The sequence below is a fragment of the Delphinus delphis genome, chromosome 2, assembly GCF_949987515.2.
Source record: "Delphinus delphis chromosome 2, mDelDel1.2, whole genome shotgun sequence".
NCBI lineage: Eukaryota > Metazoa > Chordata > Mammalia > Artiodactyla > Delphinidae > Delphinus > Delphinus delphis.
This window is the reverse complement of record NC_082684.1, coordinates 79,491,974-79,509,041: the sequence shown is the minus strand read 5'-3', so window position 1 is coordinate 79,509,041 and position 17,068 is coordinate 79,491,974. Positions and strand designations below refer to the sequence as shown.

Below are 17,068 nucleotides of genomic sequence, written 5' to 3'. Positions count from 1 at the left end.
GGATGTGTTATGAAAGGTCTGTAAATGCATTACCAAAGCACATAAAGCAGAAAACTAGCACTGTCTGAAGATGTCAGGCAAGACTTCACGGAAATGATGTTGGAAATGTCTTGTGAGGATAAGTGTGAGCCCACGGGGAATATCTGCGTGCAGTTGTCTTTTCAGAGGGGAAGTAGGAACCAAGACCATGGCTGAGCCTCAAGAGAAAATTCAGTATTTTGAAGTGAGAGGGTTAGGGCCTGATCTCTCAACTTGAGAGAGAGCCTATAGTCAGGGAAGAGAGACTCAGACCTGACTCAGACCTGACCTGCCCTTTTGAAGTCGTAACTAGGGATAAGCCTAACGCAGCAGTGAAAGGGAGCATGGGATCCAGCTCTTGGCTACTGAGAAACCTCAGTTGTGTAAGAGGAAGGGGCTGCACTGATTACTTGTATTAATAGGGAAAGAGGAGGAGGGTAGCCAACTGGAAAGCATTTTTGCTGTTGTAGAGTTTTTCTTAATTTTCTGGGTCTCTCTGAGGGTATTCCAGCAGATTCTGCTCTAGGTTTCAGAGAAATCCATGAAGCAGACAGAAACCAGAGACTCTTGAAAGTTGAGTTTCAGGTGAGTTTATGAAAGAAAAGCAGAGCAGTAGTGGCATTATTCTGTTTGAAGCTAAAAGCCATTTATTTGAATCTATTATCTGTCTCCCAGTTGATTCTGGCTTTGTATAACTGAATGAAATGACGTTAGTCAATTAGAGATTATGGATTTAATAGAATCCATAAAAACCATATTCCTCTTCACTTAGTGTTCAGAATGTTATATATTTTCTCTGGATAACAATCTTGGTTCAGAATGCAGTAATTGTATCAATTAAGTGAGCTATTTGCTGTCAATCTTCTGTTTCTAGTGGGAATAACTGTCAAGAGAAAGGAGGGCCCGAAACCCTTTCCACTGACACATCACTGGTTCAGGTTAATCATGGTTTTGGTGTACCCATTGTCAAGGATATCAAGACCAAGCTGCCTACATCAGGCATTATTGAGGCTCAGGATCGGTTTCCAAAGCTGGGATTGGGAACATAGAGATTGAAATTTAATGTAAGAATGAGGTCATACACAGGAACTAGAATTTGAATCTATTGAGGAACCAAGATAGGACCAGAACAGACAACTCAGGAGTAAATAGACAAGACGACTAGACTAGAGTTAACAAGGCAGAGAGACAGGTGGTAGAAAGCAAGAGGGTCTCCTCTTTTCTTTCTCTTTCTCCTCTTGCTCATTATACATTGAGGCATCTTTCGGTTAGGTAGTCTGTGAAGGCAGGTTATTACTTTCTTTCATGATCCCGATTATAATGTTTTTCTTTTAAAGTCATAGAAGCCTGTTTTAATGTAATTTTTTAAAGCACTAACAAGATACGTATTTGATACTAACGGTTGATGAATAGTAGTTGATTTTTTTTTTTTACCATCAAACTTTTTTGTCTATCTCTGATCTTTCAAGTGAAAAAGTAAGCATATTTTGCACATGAAAATTTAATATATCGGATCCTAGTCTTTTGAGATTTCTTCTATTGTCGCTAAATAACTTTGCATTACAAAAGTTAATTCAAAAATATTTTACATTAGTGGAAAAGAATCAAAGTAAGAATTTATTTTGCTGAACAACAATGGTTAAAGTGCTAACAATGTACTAATATAAACATTGGAACTAGTTCCTAAGGCATTAAAGAGACATGAGAAATTTCTGCTTTTAGGATTTGAGTTAAAATACAAAAACACTATTGCTTTCTTAATAAACAACAATAAAAAATAATTAATTATTAGAACTTCACACATAATCTTAGTTATTCATATGTGCTTTACAGGGTATCTTTGATAAAAGTTGAGTTAATTTACATGTATCCATATGGTGCCAGCAAGCAGTTCATACTGTTTTACCTGAATGTGGTAATTGCTATGTCAGACAATCAATTTTAATAACAATGATATTGCAGTGTGAAGAGTTCATCTAGAGCTTAAACCCATCACCAGTACTGCCTTTGTGAAGGATAATTGAGATTTTGTGTGAAACACTGGATGAATTACCTCTTGAAAATGAAAAGAATAATGAAGATAAAGCACTACTGTTTAATGGTAGCCCATACCAACCAAATTTGTGAAAATGAAATTGAAGTTTCAAGTTGTAAAACTGTTCGGAGAGCTTTGAGTGAACCTGAAAGTTGAACTGTGTGTCCTCATAAAGATGAAAAGGTCTTTACTTATTTTTGAAAGTTTAATATTCTCAATCTTTTCCCCAATTAAATATTGGATTATTAAAAGTAGATGTTAATCGTTAATTATGTAGTAAATATGTATACAATAGTATACTAGTGGAAATAAATGAGGATTTTTGGTCTTTTCTAGTCACTAGTAGGAGCAACTTGCCACAAAACAGATTTTGCATAGTAGATAAATGTATTATAACATTTTTTTATTTCAGAGATTCATCAGAAGTAGTCACACATTCAGCTGATGCATTTGCACCTGTGGCTTACCTACGCTTTTTAGAATTGCACTTGGAGGACAAGGCAAGTAAATCTAATTCACAGTGATTTAAAGAGAAAATTGAGATATGTGCATTGTCTCTATAGATGTAATTCTATAACAACAAATGAAAGGGTAAAAAAAGTGATTTTTTTCAAATCCTCAATCAGTAACTAAGAATTCTGCAGATGTTTATAGTTTTAAGAGCTGTATATTATGTAAAAGATATTACATTGCTGAAGAGTTTGCAGTTCATTTGAAAAGGGAATCATATATACATTAATCAAGGAGAAGACAGGACGGTGTATAACCAAATATTAAATCATCTAGAAAATTAAGAATTAGGTTATTGAGCATCAGCCTTAGGGGAAAGGTTTGAGGATAAATTGGATCTTCATTATACAAAGTTTAAGAGGAGAAGAAAAGGACAAATTAAACCTTTTCCAGAAATATACAGGGGAACAGTCGTACAAATGAAAGATGGAAAATGAAGCAAAAAGTGTGATAGTTTTATTTTAAATACATTGATTGTCAAAACACAGCAGAAGTCAATTTTAAAATGTTTTGTGGAATAGTTAAGGTCTAGATTAGACCCTGTGATTAAAAGCTCTGCTCCTTGAGGCATAAATGATTGGAAGAAGTCTGCATCTTTCGTGTTCTGTCATCAAGTGTCTTGAGGCACACCCACAGTCATATATATGATAGAGAATCTGAAGAACCAAGAGAATCAATGATTGGCAAAGGAAGGAGAAAAATGGGAACCCCAGTAATCTCTCAATCAGCAAGAATTTCTAAAAGTAGAGAATAATATTTGGAGCCATTTCTCTAGAAAAACTACAAAAGACAAGGTTGAAAAGAGGTGATTGAATTGGGCTGAAAGATGACTATTGGTGACCTTTTACCAAAAAACTGGTAAACCTCAAGAGAATGAAGTGAAACTATCCAGACATCTTTCAGACCCACTGAAAGGAGCCTCTCCTAGGTCTCTGCTACTTTTGCTGCCATGGGCACACACAAAAAAATCAAAACCACCAAATTCTGGTTTAAATACATTAGCCATTGTATGTTCATCTCTACCTAAATAGCTCAGTATTCACACTATTTTGGTATTGCTTTGTTCTTCTCTATCCATTTTCCCTCTTGCAGAAAAGAATATTACTTCTTTAAGGTGCAGTACTCACTGACACTGAATAAATATGGTGCATTTCCTTTTTTTTTTTTCCTTAGGTGTCCCCAGTACCTGACAACTGCAGAACATCTAATTACATACATAACTCTTGAAAAGCATTTTTGTTACTAAGCTGGTATTTTTATATTTTAAAAATCACATAGCATTTTCTCAATTATTATGTCCCACTTTTTTCATTACATTTTTTTATTCTTAGAAATATTTATCTTTATCAGAAGTTGATAGAACCATTGATTAATTGGTTAACACATCCAATCCATGATCTCTGTGATTGGTACCTTCTTTTTTCCCCTTTTACTTCATCTGAAATCCTCATTTCTGTAACATTTCTTTGCTTTCATCACACTGGTTTATTTTCCTCTTTCTTGTTCCTGCTTTCATCTCTGCCTATAGTATCCTGATGCAAAGGCAATTGAAAATGAGGATGAAAAGATAGTCACTGTATTTAGCTAATCAAGTTTATTCTACCGGGCATCACCATTTTTGTTTTGAATATATTAATTGTTTCAACATTATTGGACAATCAAGAAGAATACCATTAACTCTTACTGGTTGTTTTATAACTGATTAAAAAATGTAGTTTTTCAGTATTACCTATGCTGACTTCAGACTACTTTTAGAGTTTGCAGCAAAATTGAGCAGAATGTACAGAGAGTTCCCACATATGCACAGCCCCCCCAGCTGTCAACATCCCACACCGCAACAGTACATTTGTTACAATCAAGGAATTTACACGGACACATCAGTTATTACCCAAAGACCATAGTTACATGATGAGTCACTCTTGGTGTTGTACGTTCTGTGGGTTTGGACAAATGCATAATGACTTGTATCTACCATTATAGTATAATACAGAATAGCTTTGCCTATTCATCCTTACTTTTCCTCTAACCCCTGGTAACCTCTGATGTGTTTACTCTTGCCATAGTTTTGCCTTTTCCACAACATCATGTAGTTGGAATCATTTAGTATGTTGCCATCTCATATTGGCTTCTTTCACTTACTAATATGCATTTGGATTCCATTGTGTCTTTTCATGGTTTAACAACTCATTTCTTTTTCTTTTTTTCTTAAGACATTTTTTTAGAGCAGTTTTCGGTTCACAGAAAAATTGGAGGGCAAGTACAGAAATTTCCCATTTACCCCCTGCACCCACATATGCATAGTCTTCCTCATTATCAACATCCCTCCCCAGAGGGGTACATTTGTTACAATTAATGAACCTACATTGCACATCGTAATCACTCAAAGTTCATAGTTTACATTACAGTTCACTCTTGGCTTTGTACATTCTATAGATTACATGTATCCATCATTATGGTATCATACAGAATATTTTCACTGCCCTAAAAATCCTCCATGCTCCACCTTTCATCACTTAACTACCTCCAACCCCTGCAACCACTGATCTTTTTATTATCTCCATAGTTTTGCCTTTTCCAGAACATCATATAGTTAGAATAATATGGTATGTGCCATCTTTAGATTGGCTTCTTTGATTTAGTAATATGCATTTAAGTTTCCTGCATGTCTTTTCATAAGTTTTTAAATGCTTAATAATATTCCATTGTCTGGACATACCATAATGTATTTATCCTTTCACCTACTGAAGGACATCTTGGTTGCTTGAAGTTCTGGCAATTGTGAATAAAGCTTTTGTAAAACATCCATGTGCAAGTTTTTGTGTGGACATAAGTTTTCAACTCTATTGGATAAATACCAAGGAGCATGATTGCTGGATTATATGGTAAGAGTATATTTAATTTTACAAGAAACCACCAAACTGCCTTCCAAAGTGGCTGTACTATTTTGCATTCCCACCAGCAGTGAATGAGAGTTCCTCTTGCTCCACATCCTTGCCAGCTTTTGGTGCTGTCAGTGTTTTGGACTTTCATCATTCTAATAGGTGTGTAATGGTATCTCATTGCTGTTTTATTTTATTTTTTTAATATTTATTTATTTATTTGGCACTCAGGATCTTTGTTGCCGCCTGCGGGATCTTTTAGTTGCAGTGCTCAGGATCTTGAGTTATAGCATGTGAGCTCTTAGTTGTGACATGTGGGATCTAGTTCCCTGACCAGGGATCAGACCCAGCCCCCTGCGTTGGGAGTGTGGAGTCTTAACCACTGGACCACCAGGGAAATCCCCTCATTGCTGTTTTAATTTGCATTTCCCTCATGACGTATGACATGGAACATCTTTTCATGTATTTATTTGCTATCTCTGTATCATATTTGGTGAGATGTCTGTTTAGATCTTTTGCCAATTTTTTATTTGAACTCTCTGTTTTTTATTATTGAGTTTTTAGCAGTTCTCTATATATTTTGGAAATAGTTCTTTATCAGCTGTGTCTTTTGCAAATATTTTCTCCGAGTCTATGACTTGTCTACCCATTCTTTTTCCAGTGTCTTTCACAGAGCAGAAGTTTTTAATTTTAATGAAGCCCAGCTTATTAATTATTTTTTTCCTGGATCATGCCTTTGGTGTTGTATCTAAAAGTCATCACCAAACCCAAGGTCATCTAGGTTTTCTCCTATTTTATCTTCTAGGATTTTTATGGCTTTGCATTTTACAATTGGGCCTGTTATCCATTTTGACTTAATTTTTGTGAAGGGGTATTAGGTTTGAGTCTGCATTCATTTTTTTAATGTGTGCGTGTCTAATGGTTCTAGCACCATTTGTTGAAAAGACTATACTTTCTCCATTATATTGCCTTGCTCCTTTGTCTGTATTTGTGTGGACCTATTTTTGAGCTCTCTATTCTGTTCCATTGATTTGTTTGCCTATTCTCTTGCCAATACCGCAAAGTCTTAATTACTGTAGCTTTATAGTATGTCTTCAAGTCAGATAATGTCAGATTCTGACTTTGTTCTTCTCCTTCAATACTGTGGTGACTATTCTAGCTAGGTCTTTTACCTTTCCATATAAACATTAGAGTCAGTTTTTTGATATCCACAAAATAACTTGCTAAGATTTTGAATGGGACCACATTGAATCTATAGATCAAGTTGGAAAGAACTGACATCTTAACAATATTGAATCCTACTATCCAAGATCATGGAATATCTATTTATTACATTCTTCTTTGATTTCTTTCATCAGAGTTTTATGTATATATGTATATGTATATGTGCTTAAGACATCCTTTTTAATGTTCATCGTTCTAAATCAGTTAAATGTTGCCTCCTTTAGGACTTTTTTTTTTCTTTTTAATGTCGGGCTTTGAGACGACATTCTTAGGGTGAATCAGGAAAGAAATAAGAGTTCCTTTCCCAGAAATTTTATTACATCTCAATGGATTGGGTAAAGCATTGGCCAAGTCACCAGCTTTACTCCAGAGCCCACGCAGGTAGTAGAGAACGGGATTCTATAGAGGGAAAACAAAGTATAATTAACAAAAGAAAGATGAATAAATGCTAGAGGGCAAAAATGATAGATACTCTTTCACATGTTTTATCAAATTCACATTGTTATCTTAAACTCATATTAACAAATTAATTAACACTCTACCCCAAATAATAGTGAGACCTCAAATGTATACTTTGAATACCACTCTGAAAATCCGTCCGTATCTGTTCCCTAAATTCCTTTAGTTTCTACTCACTTTATAACACATTTGCAATCTAGCTTGACCTCAATTACTTTGATGTTGGTCTTTTCTGTCTTCATAATTGTTAATCATTTTTCCTGATAATATTGACTAACATCTCCTCAGAATTTTTTCCTATAATGTGTATATGTCATTGTACTATTCTGACTTTCCTTCCAGTCTCTCAAGATTTCTTATCTTCTTCAATAGCTTCTTTGCTTCTTACCTTCAACATATATATATATATATATATATATATATATATATATATATATATATATATATATATATATATATGCCTCAAGTTCTTTTTATGGCTCCATTTTATTCTTTGTCAGTATTTTCTCTGACAAAGACTGTGTCTTCTCCCACAAGTTTACTTTTAACCTCTATGCAGATAATTCTCAAGCACTGTCTTTCTGGACTTTCTACTACTATCTTTTTTTTCCTCTTAACTCTACATCCTTATTTCTGACTGCCTGCCGGACATGACTGCCAATAAATATCAAGCTCATTATGTACAAACTTTGAAATCATTTTCCCCTCCAAGTGCACCTTTTCCTTGTTTGTTGTTATTTAACACAACTCTTTTCCCCCTAGTAACTCAGGCACAGAAAAAAACAAATCATCTCTTCTTTACCATGGACATTCAATTGGTTATCTAATCCTTTATAAATTAGTTTTAATGTCTTGTACACCAGCGGCCCCCAACCTTTTTGGCAGCAAGGGCCATTTTCGTGGAAGACAATTTTTCCACAGTTGGGAGTGTGGGTGATGGTTCAGGCAGTAATGTGAGTGATGGGAAGCAGTGGGGAGAGGCAGATGAAGCTTCACTCACTCTCACACTGCTCACCTCCTACTGTGTGGCCCAGTTCCTAACAGGCCACGGACTGGTGCTGGTCCATGGCCCAGGGGTTGGGGACCCCTATTGTACACTATTCCATCTCCGTGCCCATCTCTCTAGTTAAAGTTGTATCTTGCCCAAACTCTTGGACAAGATAGAACTTCTTTAAGTGGACTCCTTGCTTTTATTCTCCCCATATTCTACTTCATTGCCATATTAGATTTTTCTTTCTAGTTTTTGTTTCTATGCACAAAACTCCATAATGGCACTACATGGTTTTCTCAATAAGTAAGATGTTTAGCTATGACATGTTGCCATAACATCCTTTTTCAGTCTTTCTCCCAGGATTCCCCCACGTGTACCTTTGCTCTTGTAATACAGAACCATTGGAAAAGTCCCTTACCATGCCTTCTGCTTCTTTCCTCCCTTGCCTTTGCTTATTCTATCTGTCTTTTTTAACTGTTTACATCCTGTCCATGATGTATGACTGAATTCAAATACTCTTATACATTTAGCCACACCAGATGAACTGCCCTAATACTTTGTTCCTCTCTTGTGACCATTAATTTAAGCAGCTTATGTTATAGTTGTTTAAGGACTTATTATTTCTACTAGACTGTAAATTTCTTAAGGACTCTTCTTTTTTCATCTTCACACCCCCTACAACAGCAACTAGTTCTGCAATAAGAATTTTTTAATTTAACTGATTGTTATTTTCATACTTCATTTTTTTCTTACAAAATTTTATAGACGTGCTTCCATTTCATGTTGCATACCATTTAATGAAAGTCACGTTCTTGTTTATTTTTCTTTTATTCTGTTAGAGAAAAATGCTCCAAGCAAACTGGAGCATAAAATACAGCCTTTAGAGAGGTTGTTAGTGTAAAATTTATCACTAAGATTTGCACTTTATATATAATGACCCTTAAACTTTTCTATTGAATAATTAACCTATTTAAATGTTACCTTTAAGTTAAAATATTTATTTATGTGAGTGTAAAAATTATATCAACTAAACATGGGATCCCAAACAAAATAACTGAATAATGAAAAGCTCCAGGTTAAAAATGGGGAAATATATTAAAATTTCTTTTGGGGGCTCTGACTTTATTGCTTATGGCAAACTTGATGCTAAAATGAACCATACATACATCACTACTCTGACAGGCTTGAGAAAATGAAAAATACAAAGCTTTACATAAATCAGCCAACAGATCATATTAAAATGCATAATCTTTAACAGAAGAATAAAGACTTTTAACAGTTCAGAAACCCTTCCTTATGTAGTTGTTTTAGATTTTTCAAACAGCTTTATGAGAAATAATATTTCAAATTAATTATTGGCAAAGCCATTGCATTCATTAAGAAACAAGGTTCATGGAAATTTAGCTCCAATTTTACTAACGTACCCTAGTATCACTTAGTACTTAATTTTGTTTTTTGTTGAAATAACCCATGGGACAATTATATATTTTATATAATTATAAAAGCTCATATTCGTACTAGTTGTAACTTTTAAAGACATCATAATTTCCTGGACCATTCTTGGTCTTTCATTTTATTTTGCTTTTTTTCAGAAACCTCATCAAATATCTTGAAAAAATTTATAACATTAAATCATCTCTCTGCTTTTATTTTTCTCTTCAATCCAACAGATATCTGTGAGCACCTACTCTATTTAAAAAACTGTTAGGCCTGCATGGAATTGACTATAATTATGGACAGAATACAGCATAATTCTAATTCTGATTTTAAATTGAAGTTATTATGAGTAGTCATTATTCCCAGCATTATGATTACAATAACAGTTCACTAGCCTGGCTAATCTGAACTGAAGTTATGGCCATAATATATTGTTGAGTCAAGGTGAAAATAATGTGTGGGATATGAACTTGTTTTTCTAAAATATAGTGGTGGAGACAAGGAGCTTATATATTTAATTATATTTGATTAAGGATAGTAAGATGTAAGCACATAATAACCAGACTGATCATATTGGTTTCTTTGGGGAAAGGGAGCATGAAGGGGAAAAACAGAGAGAAGCTTAATTCTTTATATATCTGTAATTGTGACTTCTTACAATGAGCATATATTTTTAAATTTTAAAATATTTGATTAAGAAAATGAGGCAAATGAGTTCATCAGTGCTAAATGAGTATTTAAATGTTATTCTACAGTGTTTTAGTAGTCTCGGTAGAAAGAGATGCACTAGAGCCCTTTAAAACTTTCCATATAACTTAAGTGAAAACAGTACCCACGATGTGGGTTGAAATCTAGTTGATCCTATAGTAAAGTCTAAGCAGTGAGTCTTGGGGCAATAAATAAATAAATAAAGACTAAAAGTATTTGGATGGTTGGCCTTTTGATTATGTTGTGCATGGGAGTTTACTCTCACAGCTCATAGACGCATGTATAAATTTGAAGATCCCTGCCATGGAGATATGCTGCCACAGTCTCTATACCACCTCAAAAATATTTCTTTACAGAGGGACGAAAGAAGGAGAAAGATAAAGGATGACTTTTATTCGTGAACATTTGGTTCAGCACAAATTTCCTACCACACCCCACCCTTTCCCCATCTTTTGCCCTCAAGCTAAAGAGCAGAAAACTGATCTGGTAGGAGGGAGCAAGGCATTCAGCAGGTTTTAAAACCTTATTCTATAAACCTTATTGATATAACTTGGGATTCAGGTAGATTTTGGCCTTAGGTACCGCTGTGCCATTGCTGCCATAAATGATCACTGGAGCAGATTAATAAATCAAGCGTCAGATTCACCCAAGTTTAGAGAGCTACTTAACTCATTTCTGTCCCTAATGCATAGATTTCAGTAGTACCAACAATTTGTCAGTGTGTCAGGAAGTCATGAATCAAACTGGGCAGTAGAAGAGATTTTGAACCCAAATCTTGATAGATTTAATCAGTTTGGGGCAGGATCATAAAAATAACCAATCAGTTGATTTCCTTCTCTTCCTTCAAATTCTAATTGACTGGCTTTTTTTCTTTAATATTTACTTAGTTGTTGTGTTCTCCTGTGTAGCTTTTTGTTCTTGGTGTTGTTTTAAAAAATAAAGTTTCTGATTGGTGTTTTCATAAAGTTTCACTTTGATGATTTCTCATAAAAGAGGTGTGGCATACCACTTATTCATTTAATATATTTATTTGGTGCTTACATTTATATGCCTGACACTGTTCATTCAGTGGGGATACAATAGCGAATTGAACAACCAAAAATCATTTCCTTCGTGGAGCTTTTATCCTATGGAATGAGACAGATAAACAAATCAAATATATAAAATAGAGGGGATGGGGGAAGTTGCCTCATTGCCCACAGAAATGAAGATTGTAGTTTATGGAATAAACATGATCTGAGAATCTTAGGCTGCTCTGGTGACAGGTTTAAACCCAGATTTAGGGTAGCAAGACTGGTTCTTTTGGTCATACCAGAGAGTGGTGGTGAGCTGTGAGTGGTTGGATTTGGGTAGGGAAAGGCTAAGAGTCTTGCCAGAAGCCTGTAGATACATCCAAAGAGTGATTCAGTGAATTAGAAGTCAAAAGAAAATATTCAGAATGAAGCATGGAGAGAAATAAAGAAAAATACACATTAGAGGTTGAGAAATAAAAATAGTGGAAAGGTCTAAAATGTAAAGTGTCAGAGAGGAGAGGTATAATAGGTAAAGTGCACAAATTGAGAAGATAATGGTTCAGAACTTTCCAAAATTAATTAAACACACTAAGGTACAGATTCAAGAAGTCTTATGAACCGCAGATGGAATAAAGAGAGATTCATATTTAGGTGTGTGATAATAAAATTGCTGGAAACAAAAATCAAAGAAAAAAATTGAAAATAATCAAAATGCATTTTTTAAAAGGCTACATTCAAAGAAGCAACTATTAGAATGAAACCTAACTTTTAAACAGAAAAAAAGGGAATCCAAAACAATGGAGTCATATTCTTGGTAGTGCTAAATGAAAATAACCATCATCCTAGAATCTGTAGCCAGCAAAAAATATCCTTCAAAAATTAAAGTGAAGGTACTTCCAGGATGATGGATATGCATTTGCCAGAACTCATTGGTAGAGCACTTATGGTTCATCCATTTCACTGTAATTTTTATCCTTAAGATATAAATATTTTAACTCTAGTTAAAAACATTTATGTTAAAACCTTAACATACTTTATTATGCTTTGGTGTGTCTGCTAGTAATAATTTTTCTAAGCTTTTGTTTAAAATTTCTTAACTTTATTTTTATTTTACTCCAACATTTTATTAAGGAAAATTGTAAACATACAGAAAAGTCTAAAGGAAGAAGAAATAAAGACCTTCCCAGTTAAAGAAAAACTGAGAGAGTTCTAGACTTGCCTTTCTTATGAGTATTGCTAAAGGGAGTTCTTCAAGTTGAAAAAAAAAAAAGACACTAGACAGCAACACTAAAGCATTTGAAAATGTAAAGCTCTCAAATAAAACGTAAATATGTAGATGTATACAGAGTTTTATAATATTGTAATGGTGGTGTGTAAATTATTTCTAATTCTGGCATAGAATATTATAAGTAAAATCATGAAAAGTAACTATAACTATAAAACTATGTTAGAGGATACAGAATATACAAAGATATAAGTTGTGACATCAATAACATAAGGTAAGAGAGAGGAAGTATAAAGGAGTAGAGTTTTATATGTGATTAATGTTAAGTTGTTATCAGTTTAAAGTAGATTGTTATAGATGTTTGATGCAGTCCCCATAGTAACCACGAAGAAAATTACAGAGAATGCACAAAAGAAATAGAGAAAGGAATCAAAGTGTGTCACTACAAAAAAAAAAAAAAAAATCAAAACACAAAAGACAACTGCAAAAGAGGAAAGGGTGACAAAATAACTAGAAGACTAGAAGACATAAACAATTAACAAGATGACAATAGTGAATCCTCTCTACCACTAACTGCCTTAAATAGAAATAGATTAAACTCCAAATCAAATGACATTGGGGAGGGTGGAGATCAAGATGGTGGAGTAGGAGGATGTGGAGCTCACCATCTACAAAACACCAAAAATTACATCTACATGTGGAACAATTCTCATGGAAAACCAAATGACATAGAGTGGTTAAATGTATTGAAAACAACAACAACAACAATATGCCCTTTATAAGAGATAACACTTTAAATCTAAGGTTATCCATAGGCTGAATGTGCAAGGATGAAACAAGGTATTCAATGAAAATGATAACTAAAAGAGAGCAGGAGTGGCCATACTTATATCAGATAAATAGATTTTTAAGTCAAAAACTGTCAAAAGAGACAAAGAAGAACATTTTATAATGATAAAACAGCAGCTCACCAGGACGTTATAACAACTATAAATATATATACACCTAACAGCAGAGCACCCAAATATGTGAAGCAAACAGTGACAGAATTGAAATGAGAAATAGACAGTAACACAATGATGGTAGAGATTTCAGTCTCTCACTTTCAATAATGTAGAAATCAACCAGATTAAAGGTCTTGACCTATACTGTAGGAAACAGAGGACTTGACCTATACCGTAGACTAATTGGACCTAATAGACATTAAAATAACACTCCACCCAACAACAATAAATTATACATTCTTCTCAAACATACAAGGAACATTCTCCAGGATAGATCACTTGTTAGGCCACAAAACACTTCTTAACAAATTTAAGAAGATTGAAATCATACCAAATATCTTTTCCAACCAGAATGGTATGAAACTTGAGATCAATAACAAAACTGGAAAATTCACAAATATGTTGAAATTAAACAATACACTCTTGAACAACCCATGGGTTAAAACATACACACACACACACACACACACACACTCAAGAGAAATTAGAAAATATCTTGCGACAAATGAGAGTGAAAACAGAATGTACCAAAAATTGTGAAATGCAACAAAAGCAGTACCAAGAGGGAAATGTATAGTGGTAAACACATACATTAAAAACAAAGACAGGGTGATGTTAGCATCATGGCCAGGTGAGACACCCCCTTTGTTGCTCCCCTTTAATCTGCAACCAGTAAAACATCCACAAGTCAGCAAAGGTGGTTCTGCCTAACACACCAGAACACTGCAGAATTTTCACACATCTGTACATTTAAAGGTGGGTGGACTCCAGCACATGGGGGAGGCAAAACCAAGGGAACAGCAGAGGCAATGCCTCTTATCCTGGATCCTCAGCCACTATAGCTGAACCTGCAGCCCTAGCGAACCCAGTAGCAACAGAGGAGTAGCACACACAACTCTGTCCTCCTGGCCACAGCAGTACTTGTGGCCACAGGTAATTGGGCAAAAGTGGTTCAGGGCCTGTGACCCCATCTCTCCAGCCGATACAACCATGACTTAGGCCTTCCTGCTCCCCACCTTCAACAGTGGCAGCCACAAACTCAGAAACTCAAGACACAGCAGAGGCACTGACAACCCCAGCAACCCCCATCTAACCCCCTCCCTCTGCAGCAGTGGAGTCTGTGACTCAGGAGATCCCCAACACAGGAGTAGCACCTGCCACCCCAGTGCCACAGATGCTGGCTCCAACAACAAGCAGTAACAAAGGGCACTAAGCTACACCGCTGAATGACGGAGGCAGTGGAGGGTGGAGAGTGACATCTCTAAAGCGCAACCAGAGGCGGCCCAAGTAAGGAAGACCAAAACTTGTGCTATAGCACTGCCTACCGAGGAAAGAAAGACCTGTAATATCCAACCTGTTGAATCCGTTATTGGAAAAAAAAGCAAAAAAAGCTTTATTTAAAGAAGAAAAGTATTCACTACTTAAAATGAGTAACAAATCATCAAGCATCATAAAGCATCACAGTAACACTGTATCACAAAAAGAAAATGACACTTCTCCAGAAACCAAAAGTAAAGTCATGGAATATTACAAGCTAACTGATAGAGAATGCAAAATAGCTGTCATGAAGAAACTCAACAAGCTATAAGAAAACTCAGAAAGGCAGTTCCATGAGTTTAGGAGTAAAATTAATGAACAGAAGAAATAGTTTACCGAAGAGATTGAAAGTCTAAAAAAGAACCAAAACGAAAGTCTGGAGCTGGAAAACTCAATAAACAAGATGAAGAATGCATTAGAAAGCATTAGAAGTAGAGCAGGCCATGCAAGTGAGAATTAGTGAGCTCAGTGGCAGAACTACAGAAGTGATACAAGTAGAAGAGGAAAGACAATTAAGATCTTTTAAAAAGTGAGGAAATTCTACAAAAGCTATCTGAGTCTTCTAGGTAGGGCACCATAAGGTCATAGGCATCCCAGAAGGAGAAGAGAGTTTTTGTTGTTGCTGTTTTTTAATAACTGAGAAATTCCCAAACCTGGAAAAGGAACTGGATATAAAAGTCCATGAAACTAAGAAAATACCTAGCTACCTCAACACAAAAAGACATTCTCTAAGATACAGTATATTAAAATTGTCAGAAGTCAATGAGAAAGAATTTTAAAGGCAGCCAGGGGAAAAAAGATAGTAACTTAAAAAGGAACCCTTGTAAGGTTAGCACATATGTCAGCAGAAACTCTACAGGCCAGGAGGGAGTGGAATGACATTCTCAAAATACTGAAAAATAAAAATTGGTCCACCAGGAATCCTCTATCTTGCAGTTTTAATTCAGATATGAAGAAGAAATAGTCTTTCTCAGACAAATAAAAGCTGAGGAAGTTCATCAACACTAGATCTGCCTTACGAGAAATGTTGGAAGAAGCTCTTCTACCAGAAGCAAAAAGGCAAAAGTACACAAAACTTTGAGTAAAGTGATAGAGTCAGAAAATTGCGACTCTGTATCAGAATAAGTTTTTAAACACTTTAATGTAGCATAAAGGTTGAAGGGGGAAGCAAGCAGTAAAAATAACTATAGCTACTTAAATTTGGTAATAAATTCACAACATAAAAAGGGGTAATTTGAGACAAAAAAAAGCATAAGAACACTAAGATATATAAAGCAATTACTAACAGACCTAAAGGGAGAAATTGACATCACAATAATAGTATGGGATGTTAACACCCCACATACATCAATGGATAGATCATCCAGAAAGAAAGTCAACAAGGAAACAATGGCCTTAAATGAAACATTAGGCTGGATAGATTTGATAGATTTGTACAGAACATTGGATCCAAATGCAGCAAAATACACATTCCTAAGTGCACATGGAACATTCTCAAGAATAGACCATATGTTCGACATAAAACAAGTCTCAATACATTAAAGGCTGAAGTCATATCAAGCATCTTTTTTGGTCACAATGATATGAAACTGAAATCAACCACAAGAAGAGAGCTGGAATAATCACAACTATATGAAGACTAAACAATATACTACTGAACAACTATTGGGTCAATGAAGAAATCAAAGGAGAATTTTTTTAAAAAATCTGAAGACAAATGAAAATAAAAATACAACATGCTGCTTACATGGTATGCAGCAATAACAGTTGTAAGAGGGAAGTTTCTAGCAATACAAGCCTACCTCAAGAAACAAGAAAAATCTCAAATAAAACAATCTAATCTTACATCTAAAGGAAATAGAAAAAGGAGAACAAATGAAGCCCAAATTCAGTAGAAGGAAGGAAATAATAAAGATTAGAGTGGAAATAAATGAAATAGAGACTAAAAAGACAATAGAAAAGAGCAATGAAACTGAGCTTGTTCTTTGAAAAAATAAAAATAATTGACAACCTTTAGCTAGACTCACTAAGAAAAAAGACAGGAGTCTCTGATAAATAAAATCAGAAAGGGGGGAAATAGCAATGGATACTCAGAAATACAAAGTAATAAAAGAGAATATTATGAACAGCTATATGTCAACAAATTGGACAACATAAAAGAAATGGACAAATTCTTGGAATCATATAACCTTCCAAGACTAAATCATGAAGAAATAGAAAATCTGAATAGTCTGATCACTAGTAAAGA

General features: G+C 34.8%; 2 protein-coding genes across 4 annotated transcripts in view; both read left to right on the top strand.

Annotated features, from left to right (window-relative positions):
- Positions 1–5,543, top strand: part of DPH6 (diphthamine biosynthesis 6) — a 179,377-nt gene extending 173,834 nt beyond the window's left edge. Inside the window, exons 8-9 of one of the 2 annotated variants that reach the window (XM_060004955.1) lie at positions 2,466–2,553; positions 5,311–5,543. In XM_060004955.1, coding sequence (XP_059860938.1) covers positions 2,466–2,553; positions 5,311–5,328 — 106 coding nt within the window. In that variant the 3' untranslated portion in view covers positions 5,329–5,543. Of the gene's footprint in view, positions 1–2,465; positions 2,554–3,736; positions 3,904–5,310 lie in introns of those variants that run through there. The other variant, XM_060004954.1, reaches the window with a different exon arrangement.
- The window catches only part of LOC132420486 (uncharacterized), a 262,698-nt gene continuing 250,961 nt past the window's right edge, over positions 5,332–17,068 (top strand). For both annotated transcript variants that reach the window (XM_060004957.1, XM_060004959.1), the window contains exon 1: positions 5,332–5,445. In XM_060004957.1, the coding sequence (XP_059860940.1) occupies positions 5,443–5,445 (3 nt within the window). In that variant the 5' untranslated portion in view covers positions 5,332–5,442. The remainder of the gene's footprint in view (positions 5,446–17,068) is intronic.